The 18,397-nt window shown below is 42.7% G+C and overlaps 1 protein-coding gene across 3 annotated transcripts in view; it reads left to right on the top strand.

The window, feature by feature from the left end:
- Window positions 1-18,397, top strand: part of CTNND2 (catenin delta 2) — a 437,245-nt gene that overhangs the window by 170,833 nt on the left and 248,015 nt on the right. For all 3 annotated transcript variants that reach the window (XM_060145991.1, XM_060145990.1, XM_060145989.1), the window contains one exon: window positions 9,904-10,036. In XM_060145991.1, the coding sequence (XP_060001974.1) occupies window positions 9,904-10,036 (133 nt within the window). The remainder of the gene's footprint in view (window positions 1-9,903; window positions 10,037-18,397) is intronic.

The following is an 18,397-nucleotide window of genomic DNA, read 5'->3' as shown; positions in this document are numbered from 1 at the left end:
GCAGCTCTTGCATTTCCTGAATAATGTCTCTTACTCAGTGTATGATCATTACCTATTTATAGTCTGTCTTCTCCACTAAACTATAAGTGGTTTGTAGTCAGGACTCAATATTCGTATCCCCAGGACCTAGGACTAGTCCTAATTCATTAAAAGTCCTATCAAATACTTCTGGAGGGAGACAATGCATGGGTGCTATTTTCAGACAATCGGTTACCTCATTTTAAAGAATATCTTCAAATAACTTTCTCACTTGGTACCTCATCTAAGACCAAATTTTGTTAGAAATTAAGACTTTATTCAGATTTTATTTAAAGGAAGTATCTCTGTTCACTGTTATCTGAAATAAATTAAGTTCTCATCCTTTGGAGAACTAAAATAAGGTGACAAAGGTGTACCTGTATGTGTGAGACATGCTTCAAATATTTACAGGACTAAAATCAACAATGGATATGGTAAAGTAATTGCTGTCGCCCAGAGCGGACTCTGGTTAGCAATCGGCCCTCAAGTATGCACTCACAGCTTACTTTGTAAAGACACCATGACATGTGCCATGGGACACGTTCTCACTTCCAGAAACGTGGAGCCTCCCATGGTAACTTAAGAGATGGTGTCCCTGCCTTTAGAATATATCTCCCAATACAATGTGACTTCTGTCAGAAGTTCAGAAGTTTTCATCAACAGAATCATTACAAGCACTGTTTTCATTGTTTCACAGAGAATGGTCAGATGATCCAGTTACCTGATTAATAAGTGTGCTGCATTCTATGATTTATACACAGTATATTTCTAGTCCATTATTTGATATTGTTTAACATTAAGTCCTCTTTAATACACACACACGTATATATATAGTATAGTAAAACCTTTTGAGGATGATCCAGGCCTTTGTGGCCTTCTCTCAGATTCTTAATCTAATCTCGAGGTAGAATCCTGATCATCTCCTGATATTGACAAGGTAAAAACTTGCTTAAAAATACGTGAATGGGGCTTCCCTGGTGGCGCAGTGGTTGAGAGTCTGCCTGCCGATGCAGGGGACACGGGTTTGTGTCCCGGTCCTGGAAGATCCCACATGCCGTGGAGCAGCTGGGCCCATGAGCCATGGCCACTGAGCCTGTGCGTCCGGAGCCTGTGCTCCGCAATGGGAGAGGCCACAACAGTGAGAGTCCCGCGTACCGCAAAAAAAAAAAAAAATACATGAATGTTATACTCCTAACCAGGACCTTGGGCATCAAATCCCTTCCCTCTTGTTGTCACTGAAGGTTCACAGGACCAGGTGATTTTCCTAAGCATAATGGATTGTTAATTTTAAAATGGGTACGTAGTCGTAGAATATAAACATTTTCCATAAATCATTATGGCTTACAAGGAGAAGTTTATGGGTACTAATTTGTCGTTCATTTCCCTTGGGCTGTTATCACTAAGCACACCCTTTTAGAATTTCCAGGGCAACTAAATGCTTGTAGGTATGAAGTTAATTTTTTATTGTGGGGCACGTTTTTATTGAAAAAGTCTAGTTGCATTAATGAATAAATAAATAGTATTTAAAACTCAATTGTTACTGAATAAGTATTACAGTAAAACTGATAAGATTCTTTGTAATCTAATGCACTTTTAGAAGTCTTCAATAGAGGCAGAAATTCACTGGCACTTAAAATACATGTGATTAAAAATGGCAAATAATGGCATAAATCTTGCCTGAACATTTTACATTATTTTCACCTCTCAACACCTAAAAGGCTACTGCTGGGCTAAGATTTACTTAAGGTGCCCAGTATCCGTAATGGTTCAGAAATAACCGATTTTCCCGTTATTTTACTGTTTGTCTCTCTGCAGTTCAGCCCGGTAGAAAACTTGCTAGTTGAAACTGCTCCTGCTTATTCTGAAATAATAGACACCAGTCCCCAAAAGGGGGTCCTAGCCTAACCAGTCCACCCCACTGGCTCCAGGCTGGGCCTGAGATGTAAGGCAACAGGGGTCGCCAGTTCATGGGGACCAGCAGGTGGGAGAAGGAGAGGGGGCTTACGGGAGGGATTCACTGGGCATCTCTTTGGCATCCATCTGGCCCCCCACAGTCTGTTCTCAACCCCACAGCCAGAGGGATCCCCTCTGTAGACCCAGCGTTATCAAGGTATAACAGCGTTGTCAAGGTATAGACAATAGACATGTCATTTTAGGCCTGCAGCTTATGAGTTTTGACAGATGCATACATCCTTGCAACCACCGACAGAGTGATCCTCTAAAAATATGAACCAGATCACGACATTCGGATGGCTCCCAGAGCTGTCAGAGAAGAAGCCAACGGCCCGCTGAGGCTGACAAATGCTGTGTAATCTGCACCCCATATCCTCTCTCAACATGGTCCCCAAGACTTGCTCCACTTCACTCGCTGGCCTTCTCACCTCTTGTCTGACATGCCAAGCATGCTCCTGCCTCAGTGTCTTGTGACCCTTCTCCCTTTCGGAACGTCCCTTCCACCCGGCAGCACCTGCAGGTCTGTGCCCCAGGTCACCTTCTCGGGAAGGTCTTCCACAGCCACTGTATTTGCAGTGTCAGCGGACACACACACACACACACACACACACACACACACATCTGGCCTACGTCTGCTCTGCTTTATTCTTCCCATCATGCTTGTATCAGTTTCCTGTGGTTGCCATAACAAAGTACCACAAACTAGGTGGCTGAAAGCAGCAGAAATTATACTGTAAGAGTTCGGGAGATCAGAAGCCCCAAATCAAGGTGTTGGCAGGGTTGGTTCTGTCTAGAGGCTCCGAAGCAGAAACCATGCCATGCCTCTCTCCTTCTGGCAGTTGCAGGAAATCCTTGGCATCCCTGGGCTTGTAGCCACCTCCCTGCCATCTCTGCTTCCATCTTCGCGTCACCTCCTCTCTTGTCTCTTTGTGTCCTTTTCTGTCTCTTATAAGCACACTGCCATTGGATTTAGGGCCCATCCTAATCCAGTGAGAGCCCATCTTGGTCCTGAATTACATTTGCAAAGACCCTGTTTCAAATAAAGTTACATTCTGAGGTTCCGAGTGGACTTGAATTTGGGGCGGGGGGACACTATTCAACCCAATACACACTTATCACTATCTGGCAAATAATATATTTTGCCCTTTCAGGAATTAATTGGCAGTTACCATTAGAAGGTTCCCCAAGGACAGGAACTTTTGCCGCGTCCACTACTGCATCCTCAGTGGCCACTCAGTGAACGTTGGCTGGAGGAGGGAGGGGTTCATGGCTGAATCCCAAGGTGAAGCAGGCAGCCAGGCAGCTGAGGGTCAGAGAAGCTGCAGTTCCGAATAGATAAACAGGAGGTGGTTGGGAATTCAGGGTAAATTAATAGAGGCGTCTGCCTGATAATCAGAAGTCAGGGAGGACTCCCAGAGGCATAAATTGGAGGTGGTGCCTCTTAGGATACTCCAGACAGCTCCCGCTACACCCTTGGAGTCACTCCAATGGGGTGGTCTCTTCTAGGCATAGGAGGGCCATATCCTGGGGTCAGGTGGGCCTCTGCATCTGATATACAAATTAACACAAAGTCAGTGATGTAAAAAAACACCTTTCTTCTCCTATGGTTCTGAAGGCCAGAAGTCTGAAATCAGGTGTACTGGCCCGTAAGTAAGGTGTCCGCAAAGCCATGCTGCTTCCAGACGTTCTGGGCAAAATCCTTCTCCTTGCCTTTTCCAGCTTCAAGTGCCGCATCCCTTGCGTTCCTTGGCTCCTGGCCCCTTCCTGTGTTCTCAGAAGCAGCAGCGTGTCATCTTGCTTCAGTGGTCTGTTACCTTCTGATTCTCTGTGCAGTTTGTTTTGCCATGTAAGGTGACATGAACATGTTCCAAGGATTAAGACCCGGACACCTCTGGAGCATGATTCAGTCTCTACCCCAGTACCCTAACCAGAGACCTGCCACAAATAGCGGGACACGTAGAGAGATCCCAGATTCTTTCCTCCCGGTTTCCCGGTGCGTGAAGTGGTGGGGATTGTGTCCTTTCACCTAACAGGGACGGCCCCTTCTCTCCTCTGTGAGTTTCTCTTCTGACAGCAGAGCAGTTTGTAAAGAAAGAGTCAAATCTGCAACAAGTTAAGCAAGCATGCTGGCCTTTTGCTCATCGCATTTGCGTTCTCTCTCTTTTGTGGGCTTGATTTTTCATTCCTGTTTCACCACATCCTCATAGGTGATTCGTCTGAGTTGCTTCAATATTTCTTGAAAAGAGAGGGTATAATTAATAATACAGATTTTAGATGAGAAAAGTGTCACTGACAATAGGGAAGAACTGCTGGCTTCGGGGTCCCAGTTTCTAGTTTCCCGGGAGCTAAACGTGTCTACAAGGAGTAGTATGGTCGCTCCACCCAGAGACAGGTGGAGAAACTATGGTAGAGTGAATGAACGCTGTTGGTTTCTCAAAATGTAAAGCTTGGAGAGAGACACTGCTTTCTACAAACTATGGCAATTGTGTTTGCTTTCTAGGCAGTCATAATTCCAGTGCTGCCATTTATATAAAAGCAAAGATGTGTTTTATAAATGTGATTAACCATATAAAGGGCAGCTTTTTGTTTTGCGACAAACTGTTCAGGGATGAGAATTAAGACATTCGTGCTTCCATGGGTTCATCATTGGATAAGTTCTTATCTGTCAACAAGCGTGAAAACATCTCCATTTTAAGAAAAAAAGAAAAATCTTTCCACCTAACTTATTCTTGTGACCACTGTCTCTGCATCCCCTTAACCCCATCATTTCAACAAGACCAAATCAAAAAACAAAACACCTCATCTCATTGACTCTGGATGGAAAAGTTAAAGCCAATATGGTCTTTAAAACTTTTAGCTAGAGTTCAAAAGATTATAAACGGTTGAGATTTTCATACCCTTAAATAATGTCCCTACAGCCCCGCTACCAATGTAGTTTATTGACCTTGCAGTCAAAAGTGAACTCTCTCCCTCCGACATAAAGCTTTGCTGAAAAATGACAGTTTGAATTTCTGAAGACTCTGATTGCCCTGGGGCTCTTTTCGACATGGAAGTCAACTTGATAAAAATGTTGTGACAGTACATTGGCTCTGTTTCATCGGCAGCCTAACACAGTAACAAATTTCAAACTGTTTGCTATTTAGCTCCGTGCTAAGCGCCTTGTAATTTTAACAACTCAGGGAGTCCTTAGAAGAGTGACGGTTTAGTCACAATATTGTCGGTCTGTGTGACAAGTTTTAATGGAGAAAAGGTTACATTTGCATATTCTCCAGTTCCATGAACATTTCTCAAGTGAAGCCCAGTAACAAATGAGAGTTATGAGCTGGGCTTCTGTAGAAAATTGCAGATGGTTCTTATTTTTCATTCTTCTCTTCTTCATCTAGTTATATACAACACCTGACATTTCTTGAGGGTCCACACTGTGTGCCAAACATTGCTCTAAGGGGTTCCTATATATTACTTCTACTCATCCCAATAGCACTCTAAGGTAGAAATTATTATCTCAGTCTAACGGATGGACTCCGTGGACATTTACTCAGAGCAGACCTCGCATGCCAGCCAGTGGAGGTTCAGCAGCAAACAAGACACAGACAGGAGGAACGCTCACAGAGGAACAGCATCTGAGCCAACTCTGACTGTGTCCAGAACACTTTGCCCTTCCTAGGACTCTGCCTCTGAAGGGAGATGGGGGAAAAATCATTTCAAAATGGCAGGTTTTAATGCACAGTTTTTACTACAGGCTACAGTAGTATCTCTTCTTACACTTATATTCCTTCAAATAAGTCTAATGTCCAAATGAATACACAACAGTAAAAGGTTATTTTTTTAATTAAATGAGTATGATATAAATTTTTAAAATATACATATATATATATATACCCTTATAACAGTCTTAGAGTAACAATTAGTAGTTATATCTAGCTTTTAATAGTTTGCCAAGCACTTTCACTTTCATATAGATTATTTTATGGTGGCTTTTAAAAAGAAGTCCCATGAAATAGATGGTATCATTCTCTGTATTTGATCCATGGAAACCAAGACCAGCAAGCACTGAGGGACTCTCCTGTATTTATAGTCTAGAAGGGAGAAAGCCAGATGCTCAGGTTCTGAACTCTTTCCTAATTATCGTGATGCCAAATTCTATGCCAGCTCTGTTACAGTAATCACGGAGTAAAAGACTCATAACATGCTTACTCAACAAAAATGATCAGATACAGTCCATGTTTAGACCAGGGTATCTCAATCCTGGCTCTAATGATATTTTGGGACAGACAGTTCTTTGTCGTAGGGGATTGTGTCTACATTGTAGCATGTTGAGCAGTATTCCTGACCTCTGCCCCCCGGATGCTGGTAGCATCTTCCAGTTGTGACAACCAAAACTGTCTTCTGGCGTCGTCAGATGTCCCCTAGGGACACGATTTTAAACATGTTTATTTTTTAGACATTGTCTAAAAAAAATCACTGTTTTAGACATTATTTCTGTTTTAGACATTACTTCAAGACAGTGATTACAGCAGGCATCATTGTTAGACGGTTAAATTTATCTATTTGAAAGCAGAAAGCTAGAGTTTTATTTCCGCCCCACCACTTAAGTTCATGAACATCTCTAAGTCTAAATTTCCTCCTGCGTGAAATGAAAGGAAACTACATAAGACTAGTTAAGGATTAAAGCGTGAAAGCATGTGAACGGGGAACCTTGGCAACCGACTTTTGGTTTGTACTCGCAGTATTACTTAAGATTATTTTTTTGTCTGTTCTATAAGCCTAAACATATCTAAATTTCCTTAGATTTCTTTGTCACAGTACTGACCGCAGACCAGGCCCAGACTTTTTGTATTTGAGTGAAAGGCTCTACGTGATCTCATGCTAACCTTGCTTTCCAGCTTCATCTCCACCACCCACCCCACAATTCCCAGGCAGCGCCCCCGCCCCCCCAACGGCCTCCTGTCCCACAGCCAGCCCGGCTGAATGCACACCTTTCCCAAATCTGTCAACTCCTCTTATGGCCCCATATCTTCCCTCGTGCTGTTCTTCTGCTGGTTTTGTCTCTTCCAGAACTTTTTTTTGTCTTGTGAGCACTGTTTGTTCTTAAGGATTGAGACCTCGTGTGAAGGATAACCAACAAGGACCTACGGTGTGGCTCAGGGAACTATACCCAATGTTTTGTAATAATTATATGGGAAAAGAACCTGAAAAAGAATACACGCGCACACGCGCACACACACACACACACACACACACACACAGATATATCTGAATCACTTTGCTGTACATGTGAAACAACACTGTAAATCAACTATACTTCAATTTAAAAAAAAAAAAAAAGACCTCATGTAAAGAATCCATGCCTTGTACTGAATTCTGGCCCAAATAAGATAGACATTTTATTTCCTCTAGCTCTTCCCTAGAAGCACATAGGCAGCACAAAATCCAAGCGGAATCTCATCTAGGTAACACAAAGCTTTTCTAGAAAAAGAGACTTGGATGACTCTTTGGAATTTTCCTCCTTCTGTTGATTTTGGGCTGTGCGTGTGCGTGTGCGTGTGTGTGTGTGCATGTGTGTGCACGTGTGCGTGTGTGTGCGCATACGCATGCACTCTCATGTGTGCGTCTGTGCATGCATGCATTGACACAAGCAAGGCCGTGTGTTTGCATGTGTGCAGAGCCCCTAAGACTGTTCCTGCAGAGCTCTTGTTCAAAGACGTTCTTGATCTATGCTGTGTAAGCCTAATGGAGCAATTCCCATCTGGTTAATAAAATAGGCTGAAATGAATTCTTTACTAATCACTTTCCAATAGCACAGGCTTACCTGAATTCACCTTAGCCATCCAGTGTCTTTACATGATACTTCTAATTTTAATTTACAGGTGTTCTGTAGATTTTGATTTAACCTGAACAAAGGATATAATTTTAAGAGGCTGCTATTATAAGAACAAAGACTGTGCTTTCTGGATGTTGCACATTGAGGTGGTTTAGGATCATGCAACGGAAGGAAATGAAATTAAAAAGAAAAACAGGCTTCCTGTGTTTTCATCCATAATTTTTTTCTACTGTGATCACCTAGCCAAAAAAAAAATCCGATAGTTTGTCCATTATCAGCAACCACTTAAGTATGTTTTGTGGCAAAGGTGCTCCTGTACTATATGCCCATTTGAAAATGGGTGTCTGCCTAAGATTTTAGGTAAATTTATTAGGTACTTACTGCACATTAAATCGAATGCTTTATGTTTCCCATAAAAACTGAGCCAATTCGAAAGGAACCCTATTCCGCATTGTCTTTAGTAGCTGTAAGGAGGTACCAACATGCTTCACGGTTTGCTTGACAACCTCTACCAGTCGTGATAAAGAAAAGATAAAGAGAACAGGTTAGAATCTATGAGGAAACTTTTAACCTTTGTCTGCTCCGTCTCTGTCCCATTTTTCATGACTCCTCTTCTGAGGTGACAACACTGACCTGGTGACAACATCAATAGGATGTATGCTTTTGAGTTGTTTTTCCAGGAGTCAAGTGATTGCTGCAAAGCTGTCTCTCTTCCAGCCTGGCCTTCAGAGAAAGAGTACCCTTTTGTGGCTCGTGGGGTCAGGGTTTTATCTGTGGTCTCAGAGGTTGCTTTTTTATGTCTCTGTTAAAAATTGGCTCCCTGATGCAAGAATGGAACCCATACATCCGGCCCTGTTAGCTCCATGCTCTGACTGGTTGAGCTGATCGATTTCACGAAAGGATATTCATTTGCATAATGGTACAGTTAACCTTGTGTTTTAGAATGGATTTAAGTATCCTGGAGCATATTTCTTAAAGTTAAATAAACAACCAGCTTCTTGGAGTAGCTCAGATGTAAACAGGAGGATACAGGAAAAGAATGTACCATGCATAAGGTTTATTAACATTGTTTGAATAAACCTAACTCTTTAAATAAATAATTTCCTTTTATAAAGCCTTCTTCGTTTTTTTTACAAATGTATTTATTTATTTTTAATTTATTTTATTTCTGGCTGCGTTGGGTCTTCATTGCTATGTGCAGGCTTTCTCTAGTTGTGGCGAGCGGGGGCTACTCTTCGTTGCAGTGCATGGGCTTCTCATTGAGCTTGCTTCTCTTGTTGCGGAGCATGGGCTCTAGACCCGCTGGCTTCAGTAGTTGTGGTTCCCGGGCTCTAGAGCGCAGGCTCAGTAGTTGTGGCTCACAGGCTCAGTAGTTGTAGCACACAGGCTCAGTAGTTGTGGCTCACAGCCTCAGTAGTTGTAACACATGGGCTCAGTAGTTGTGGCTCATGGGCTTAGTTGCTCCGCGGCATGTGGGATCTTCCCGGGCAAGGGCTCAAACCCGTGTCCCCTGCATTGGCAGGCAGGTTCTTAACCACTGTGCCGCCAGGGAAGCCCTATAAAGGCTTCTTGTTACAATACTTTTATCCCTAGAAAATTGTTGTGTTATGATAATAACAATAATAATTATAAATATAACAAAGATGGCATTAACTGCTATCGTGACATTTTAGATTGGACCCATCCAGTTATATTTTCTCTTGTCTGATAATTTAACTAAATGCTGTACCTGAACAAGACTGTTGAAATAACATATTAGAAAATAAATGTGATCTTATAAATTATCTACTGAAGACTAAATGAAACATGTCTATATTAATAAAATCGTGCCATTTTAAGTCATTTTTTTCAATCTTCATAAACATGTAACTTCAGTTGATACATTTAAGATTATATATGTATATGTACACATGTATATACTTACAAACCATTTACTCAAGGAAATCTTTTCAAATCCTTTTTTAAGTTGGTGCATGGGCAAGGAAACCAGAACAATCAGTTGTGAAATATTCCTGTGTAAACTCTCATAGGCGTTACATAAGTGAGTTAACCATAGGCTAACAGTATTGCAGGATTTCCCTCTCATGTTCTCCTGCCTTCCTTTTGTTCAGAGAATTTGGATGGAGAGACCCGGAACTGCCTGAAGTGATTCAGATGTTGCAACATCAGTTTCCTTCGGTCCAGTCTAATGCTGCAGCCTATTTACAGCACCTCTGCTTTGGAGACAATAAAATTAAAGCCGAGGTAAGAACTACTTGGAATCGCAAACGACTGGTGTCAGATTCATCACCTCTTAGGTGTTCAGAGTAATGTTGAAAGAGAAAGAAACACGAAACTTAAAGTTATGTTATCAAAACTTAGAATCACATTTATGACTGAAGCATAGCACTTTTCATCTAAGTATTTGGCATGCCTATGTATACATTCTTCTTTTTTATATTTGAATACTGAAGGAATAGAGGACCAAGGATATATGCTAGTATCACAGAGGCAAGATTATGAAATGCTATACTTTTGGTGTGATTTGCCTTTTTCTTCCCAATTCCATCTCTGGAGTCATCTCTGCTTCTAAATCCTAAAGAAATACAAAGCATCTTTGTTGTCTCGTCAAATTACAGCAAGATTACCACATCAATATATGGTATCCTCTGTCCTTTCTGGAAAACTCATTGGTAAGGTAGGAACTTTAGGCAATAAACCAGCTTTGTGTTATAACCAAGCATTCTGAGCCATTTACAAAGATGCCAGTGGATATCATACAGATACATGTGTTCTGTTAAAGAGACTACTATCTGTGTCCAACATGTAAACAATTGTTAACATGCTCTAAGTTTTTGGAATACTTTAAAGTGCATAAATTGTGGTGTGTGATATTTCTGGAAAATCACAGTGGTCAGCACAGCTAACTCTGATTTTTTAGACAAGGGACAAAGCATTTGCATATGAGCAGCTGAGTAATCAAATTTTAGCAGAGATTTTATAAGCTACAAAGAGTCATCTCCATAGCATGTAAGCAATTTTGAGGATGAGTCTAAATTAGTTTAAGAGTGGAAAGAAGAGATTTGAAGATATAATTGCAATTTATTATAGATTTTGCTTGCTTGCATTGAGATGTATATAGCCTAGTGGCTTTTCTTTTTTTTTTTTTTTCCTGTCTCTATTTCCCTGGGACTATGGAGGGCTTGACCCATGATCATTCTTACTAGAACAGTCATATTTCTTTATGGAAAGAATATAGGGCAGTGGTTCTCAACCAGGTGTGATTTTGCCTCCCGAGGGACACTTGACAACATCTGGAGGTATCTTGGGTCGTCAGAACTGAAGAAGGTTGTGGTGGAGCCTTCAGCATCTAGTGGGTAGCAGTCAGGGTTTTAACCCAACTCAGGTTCAGACACTCACCGCTCAAAAGCTGGTACTTGAGAGACAAGTGTTGGTAGGAAAGGAAAGATTGCTTTATTCAGGAGACCAGCAACCTGGGGAGAAGGTGGACCTGTGTCCAAGAAGCAACTACCAACTGCTGATCAGGGGGCAAGAGCTTTTAAAGGGGGGTTTCGGGGGTGTACAGGTGGCGGGCGTGGCTACATGCAGAACAGCACAGTCGGCTCTGACGGTCATCTCGAAATTGGTCATGCCATGGTCTGATCAGGGTCATCTTGGTTATTTTAAGTACAGTTAGTCTTCAGTTCCAGGGTCGGCTTGTTCCCATGTCCTTGAGGCCAGTTCTTGGAACTGTGCGAGACGGAGCAGCTTATGTCACGGCTTCAGTCTGGGCATCATGTAGTTAACTTCTTCCGCCAGGTGGGTGTTTCAGTATCTACAAATCAGCTCCAAGAATATGGCTCAGCATATTACCTGTAGCCCTTGGGGAGGAACTAAAGGTCTTCGACTTTGTTTAATGGCTGAACTATTATTACTTTGTCTTGCTTGACTGTTTCCCTCTCTTTCTGCATTTTCTCACTTCTCTGATTAAACTTATTCTTTGGCTAAAGTTTTTCTACAGACAAGAGACAGGTGGACAACACAGAGGGTCTGTCCTGGGAAGGCCCCATAGGGTCCTGCTCGGTTACGAAGGATGCTGCAGGACATTCTATAATACACAGGGCAGCCTCCATAACGAGGAATTGTCCAGACCCAAATATCAGTAGTGCCAAGGCTGAGATCGAAGAAATGATTGTTCATCTAAGATAACCTTCAAGTGTCAAAAAATACTCTTAAAATGATCTAAGAATAAAGTTATGTGGCTCCTGTCCCAAATAGTAATTATTGTAATCATTCTCTGCCTTTAGTAAAAAACAAAGTAGCCATTCAAAATGAAGGATAGATTTCTGATTAAGGGGTAACGTACCATCATTTTTGGAAGATGATGCCTTTGAGGGTTTCTCTAGAGACCATGAAAGTGTTTCATCCCATGACTGGCATAAAGTTGATTCAGAAGTGGTGTGGCTACCCCTCAGCAGCAGGACTCCTCCCCCAGATTTGGTTCTGATGTCAAGACTGAGGACACTGCACACACCCCACGAGAGTGTGAAAAGGTGTGTTACTCACATAATGAGGCTTATGAGGGTGAGCAGGGCGGCTCCCATAAGGGGCTGAACTTGGCTGGAGAGCACAGGGAAGAAGAATGGCTCAGGGATTTGGTGGTGGTTATGGGCTGTACCAGGGTGGGGTTCGTACATGCAGACAGGGACTTGCATGGCTTGAACCTCCTACTGGTGCCAAAGGAAGAGGCATGAGAGCTTTGTTATCAGCTTGCTCAGCTGTGGGCAGAAGAGAAAGAGCTGTCAGGGGCCAAACATGAAACAACACAGTCAGATGCCATGACTGGGCAAGTTCAAAGTTGCTGCCTCTGTCTACATGATCCATGACTGGCTTTGAAGCCTCTCCACAGCAATGGCACCCAACAGCTAACTGACTACGGACTTGTGTATGGCCACATCAGAAGCATCCCCATGCCCTGGGGGAGACAAAAGGTGGTGTGAGGGAAGGGGTGACCAGCACACACATCAGTGTCAGAGAGATACATCTTCCCACACCGCTTCCCTACTCACCAGCTGTGTCTCCTTGAACAAACTGATTGTTGACTCTTACCTTTAAAATAGAGATGCTGATACCTCCCCTGTAGAGTCTCTGTAGGGACTAAATGACTTAATGGATGCAAACTGCTAAGTGGTGACTACTCAGTTATTCATATTCTTTTTTGGCCAGGAACACAGTTAAGACACTTAAGTCACTATTCTATCTTATGTGTGTATGTATGTGTCTGGGTGTATGTGTGATCACTTTTTAATTTTGCTGTGGGTGCCCCCCAAGGTTGCCTGTATCACCTTTCCCGACAGCTGATCCTTAGAGCTGTGGTTCTTGTGGAATTCATTTCTCTCCTCCACCTCCTAAAGGCTCCGGACGCAGACAGGACCCCATGATAATGTCCCCCGGGTACCTGGGAGGCTGTGATGACAAGGAAGGGAAAGGTATGTAGGGCACAGCCTGATGTCATGTTGACAAAATGAGATCAAAGTTAGTAAACGTGAGCCAAAGGAACGGGGCAAATGTAGGAGGGCTACATAAAATGCAGAGTGAGCCATCTGGAGTTTCTCTTCGTCTCTCCTTCAGTCGCACTGGGAGCCCACGTGTGTGCTTGTATATACACACACACACACCTACACACAGATATACAGATGTGTAGGGACTTTGCACAGACCTATTTTGTTCTCTCATTCTAACTCAAGCCCAAACCATCATTAATGGTTCCCCCTTTGTGATGGATGGCTGCCTATCATCTCTTCATATACGGGCATTGATTTTTGTAATTACCTGTTGTCCAAATACTTTCCAAATTTGCTCAGTCTTCTAGTCTTTCTATTGCGTTTTATTGAATTGATTTAGCCCTTCCGTCTACATTTCATTATTGGTATTGACTTTGTCCACACAATGGATAGGCCGCTGAGCAAAAGGCAGAATTAAATCTCCTGTATGTGGAGGGTCATAAATCACGGCTTTCTCATTCCTTATTACAGTGCTTTGTACAGTTTTCATAGAATGAAGCCAAGAAATTAGTTTTGTTCAAAATGATGCCGGATCTCGTAGGTACAAAGTCGAGAATTCACTTCCATAAATCAGCAGACAGGAACCGTGTCCCTAACTTCTCCTACTGGTCTAGTGAACTTGGATTTGAGGCATTCTCCTGGTTCCCTCCCAGCAGGGAGGTAGAAATAAGGGGAGAAGGATGGGTGTGGTTAGTTCAGCAACCACCAGTGACTATGGGAGAGTCTGCAATCCACTGGGTGCCCTGACCTGGGCACAACATTCAGTTAGGAAATGCTTTGAAGACCAGCAAGTGTCCAAAAATTGGGATAGGAGGGTGTCATGCAAACAAGAGTTTAAAGTCAGACTGAGATAAGATCAGAAGAAAAGCAGTTGAGGAAAAACAAAAGAGGAGGGGGGAAGGAGACAGTGGAAGCAGAAGATCCAGGCATTGTAGCAAACACCCCACAGCTCATCTGGTGCAGCTCATTTCTGTGGGCTGACGAGTAGCTAAGATGTAGGCGGGTCCCCCAGCTTTAAAGAGCAGAGGTGTGATTGGCGTGGATGGCTGTCAGTAATATTTGAACTATGTCTGCCATGCACGCTGCCTCCTAAATTGTTGGGAATGTCATAATAAAATGAGCTTTAGATAATCTAGGTAGTTTTTAGACATGAAAACCTGCTCATGTATATGTACTATAGGCATCTTTTAGGAGGTGCCTAAATGTTGATAATTTTTTAATGGTTTTTCAAAAATCCTTTTTTCATTCTTTCCGGGAACCTTCATCAGTTAAGAACATTAAGGACATCTCATTGATTTAGGGATAATACTAAGTGCCTCTCATGAGTTATAATGATTTGGATTTATTTACACTCCTCCCTCCTGTGTTTTCCCCCATTTCTTCTCATGCATAAATAGAGTAGGCAGGTGGGCATCCCCAGTTCACATCGGGCAGGCATACACAGACAGGGCTATATGTATCCATGGGTGTGCTACGTGGTGGCATTCAAAGCAGTATGTTGTCTGGAGATAAAAAGGTATTTGCACATTTTTATGTGACAAGAAGGGATTATTTTTAAATGTTTGAATCCTTTATTTCATTGTAAATTAATAAATTAAATTTAATAAAAGTTTAATACAATTAAATCTAAAAATTTTTTAAATTTTAAAATGTATTTTTTAACCATAAGACCATTCACTTAAATAGCATGCCTTTGTAAAAACTCAGACTTTATCATATGATGTTATACGTGAGAAGGACTTATATCCATGTCTCTGTAATGGATGAATGGCTGGTGACCACCACTGATTTAATTTAGATTTTGGCCTGATGGCCTCTTTGTATATGAAAAATTGTCTTCAGCCATCAATTGTGTAACCCAAGTATTTGAAGATCTTAGACAGTAAACGTTTGCAATCTGAAGACAAGAACGATTTCTCTAAGAAACCAACACTGATTTTATTTTGCTAACTCCCAACGAAACTCTCCCCAATTATCATCATCCTAACTCCAATAAAACATTTCTTGTTTTTAAAGAAATGGAATTTCCAGTTCTAGTGGAAAGAAGAGTTTATCGACAGCCTGTTCTGGGTTAGTAGGAGAATCAAATATTAATAACATAGATCCTACCTTTAAGGGATCCACAACCCCCTGGAAGAACAACATGTAAACAGGGCAATATAACACCTTGTGCAAATAAGCTCCACGGAAAAGCAAATCCCCATATCCTGTGAGTCTGTTTGCAAAATGCTTAAAACCTAGCCTTGTGGAGTCTTGAAACCTAGCCTTGTGGAGTCTTGAAACCTAGCCTTGTGGAGTCTTGAAACCTAGCCTTGTGGAGTCTTTTAAAACCTAGCCTTGTGGAGTCAGAGAAAAATTCCTGCTTCCTACAGTGATGAGTACACTGGATTTTAAATTAGAAGTTGCCAGAAAATACAGCCAAAGTCACACTCACTTAGACTTGATGGAATAGGGGTTTGACTTAAGGTTATCAGTCCTTTGGAGAGCGCGTGCACGTGTGTGTGTCTGTGTATGTGTGTGCGAGTGTGTGCGTGTGCGTGTGCGTGTGTGTGTGTATGAGATCATGTCCATATAGTTTCAATATGTTTGTACCATTTACACTCATTTTTTCCCAGTAGCATTATTTTCTTTAGTGCTGTTAACTAGAACATAGAAATTGACTTCTCTGTATAAAAATACGCATACTGTCCCCCTCTCCCATAATTTTTATTCTACTCAGACTGATTTAGAGCATTTCGTATGTTAAAAAAAAAATTCAGACTTGTTCCTATCTACTACACTTAAAGGGCTTCATAGTTTCTATTTTATTCTCGGTTCTTTCTACCTCACAGAATTCAAGAGAAGGTGCTATCCATCTTTTCAGTTGATTAGTTTTGAATCATTTCTTCTCTTTCCTTCATCATAAATTGTTCCACAGTTTTTTGAGAAAGAGCCTCTATGAGTTACTAGATGTCAGGAGACAGCGTCCCACTGAGCTGACAGCACGGGCCCTGGAGCCGGGCTGCCTGCCTTTGAACCCTGGCTGCTCTCCTACTTTCTAGCTCTGTGATCTCGGGCAAGTTTCTTTACCTCTCTGAGCTTTCGCCTCCCAAACCGCAAAATGAATCCACATCGCTGCAGAGAAAATGCACACAGACTGCCAGTCAGAGTAAGTGGGTTAAGACATGTGGGTTACTGTTAGTATATGTGGACAATATAAATTAAGGAAATCTCTTCCTGACAATCTCATAGTGTTATAGACAGTATGCCACTGGGAAGTTAGAATCAAAGGACCATTTGCACATGCCAGCATAAAAGAACAAGCAAACAGGTCCCAATGATTAATACACTGATATTATGTGAAAGTGGAATTCATGAGTATATTCATTCAACAGATATTCATTGGTCAGCCATACAATCCCAGGCTCTGTTCTTGGCCCTGGCCGTACAGCAGTGAATGAACTAGACTCAGATGAATGGGGGGAGGTGACAGGAAACAAATAAACATGTAGGTCTATCACGTGTCAGATGGTGGTGCCGACCATGAAGAAAACGTAGCAGGGAAATGAAGGCAGAGGGTGATGGAGGGCGGCAGGAATCGACTTCTGTTTCGTGTAAGATGCTCAGGAAAGTCATCTCTGAGGAACAGCGTTTGAGCAGAGCCCGGAAGCAGTGAGAGAGAAGCACAGAGTTAGTCTCGGAGGAGAAGTGTCGCGGCACAAAGCAGCCGGAGGCAGGCTGGGCTGCGTGTACTCCAGGAGCGTGTTGGTCCCCTAGGGCTGCTGGAACACAGTACCACGCTTTGGGGAGGGCCTAAAGCAACAGAGATTGATTCTCCACAGTCCTGGAGCCGGAAGTCCAAGATCAAGGTGTGAGCAGGGCCAGGCTCCCTCGGAGGTTCTGGTAGGATGAATGCTTGCTCGCCTCTTCCTGGCTTCTGGTGTGGCCCTCAGTCCTGGCTGTTCCTAAGCTTATCTGTGCATCACTGCGATTACTGCCTCTGACATCCCATGGCCTTCTCCTCTCCGTGTGTCTCTGTCTGCGCCTCTTCTCCTCTGATAAGGACACCAGTCATATTGGATTAGGGCCCACTCTAGTGACCTGATGTTAATTTGATTACATCTGCAAAGACCCTGTTTTTAAATAAGCTCACTTTCAGAGGTACCTGGGGTTAGGATTTCAGTGTATCTTTGAGAGGGCACAATTCAACCCATAACCCCGACTGACAAGGAGTGTGGCTGGAAGCTGGTAAGTGAGGGGAACAGGGGTGGAGATGAGAGCAGAGCGCTGAGTGTCCAGGTCACGTAGGCTTGGCAGGTTACCTTCAGAGAAGAGAAATCTGGGGCCCACTTTTTGGCAGGGTATTTTGGGAAGTAGCACATTTCAAGAAAGGATGCTTAGGGAGATTTTGGAACCTATGAAATGGTTCAGAGGAGAGGGTAGCTGGTGATACGAAAAAACATGAGGAGAGGCATGCATAGAGACAGTAAATGGCTAAATGAAGTGGGCAGGCTTGTCCCAGAAAATGTAGAAAGGTAGACTTCTGAGTCAGAAGCCAGAAAAGGAAGGGAGGTAACCTCGGGTAGCCTCCTGTGGCTATCTCAACGTGATTGAGAAAGTGGGAGAAGAACAAAGTGGCCACTGCATCTGAGGGAAGTGTGGGTAGTTTCGGAGGGGACAGGGGAGCATTTGGAAAACTCTGACATAAAGGAGGAAGACTTAGAAATGAGAGGCTCTCCGTCTGTAGGAGGGGTGGCAGGGCCGCTGACTGACAACCTTCCAGAAAACACTGTGGAGAGGTGGCCAGCAGCCAAGCGGCAGATGAGGGAACGTGAGGAGGTGGAAACAGCTGGTGATAAGTGACCGTTAGATCTGCATAGAGAAGAAGGAGAAAGGCAGTGACTTTAACAAGCTATGCTCTAAGACCTTGCTGTATTGGGGGGTCAGGTGGTAGCAAGTTATGCTCAGAGACTGAAATTGTCTTTGCCTGTAGTTTATTTAACACAGGTGCACAGCGGGATTTGTAATAATTTCACAAGCTAATAGCAGAGAGGATAATGTCTCTTAATGAGGCAATAGAGAA

Source organism: Lagenorhynchus albirostris, chromosome 3 (genome assembly GCF_949774975.1).
Source record: "Lagenorhynchus albirostris chromosome 3, mLagAlb1.1, whole genome shotgun sequence".
Lineage (NCBI taxonomy): Eukaryota > Metazoa > Chordata > Mammalia > Artiodactyla > Delphinidae > Lagenorhynchus > Lagenorhynchus albirostris.
This window is presented reverse-complemented; position numbering and strand designations above follow the sequence as displayed.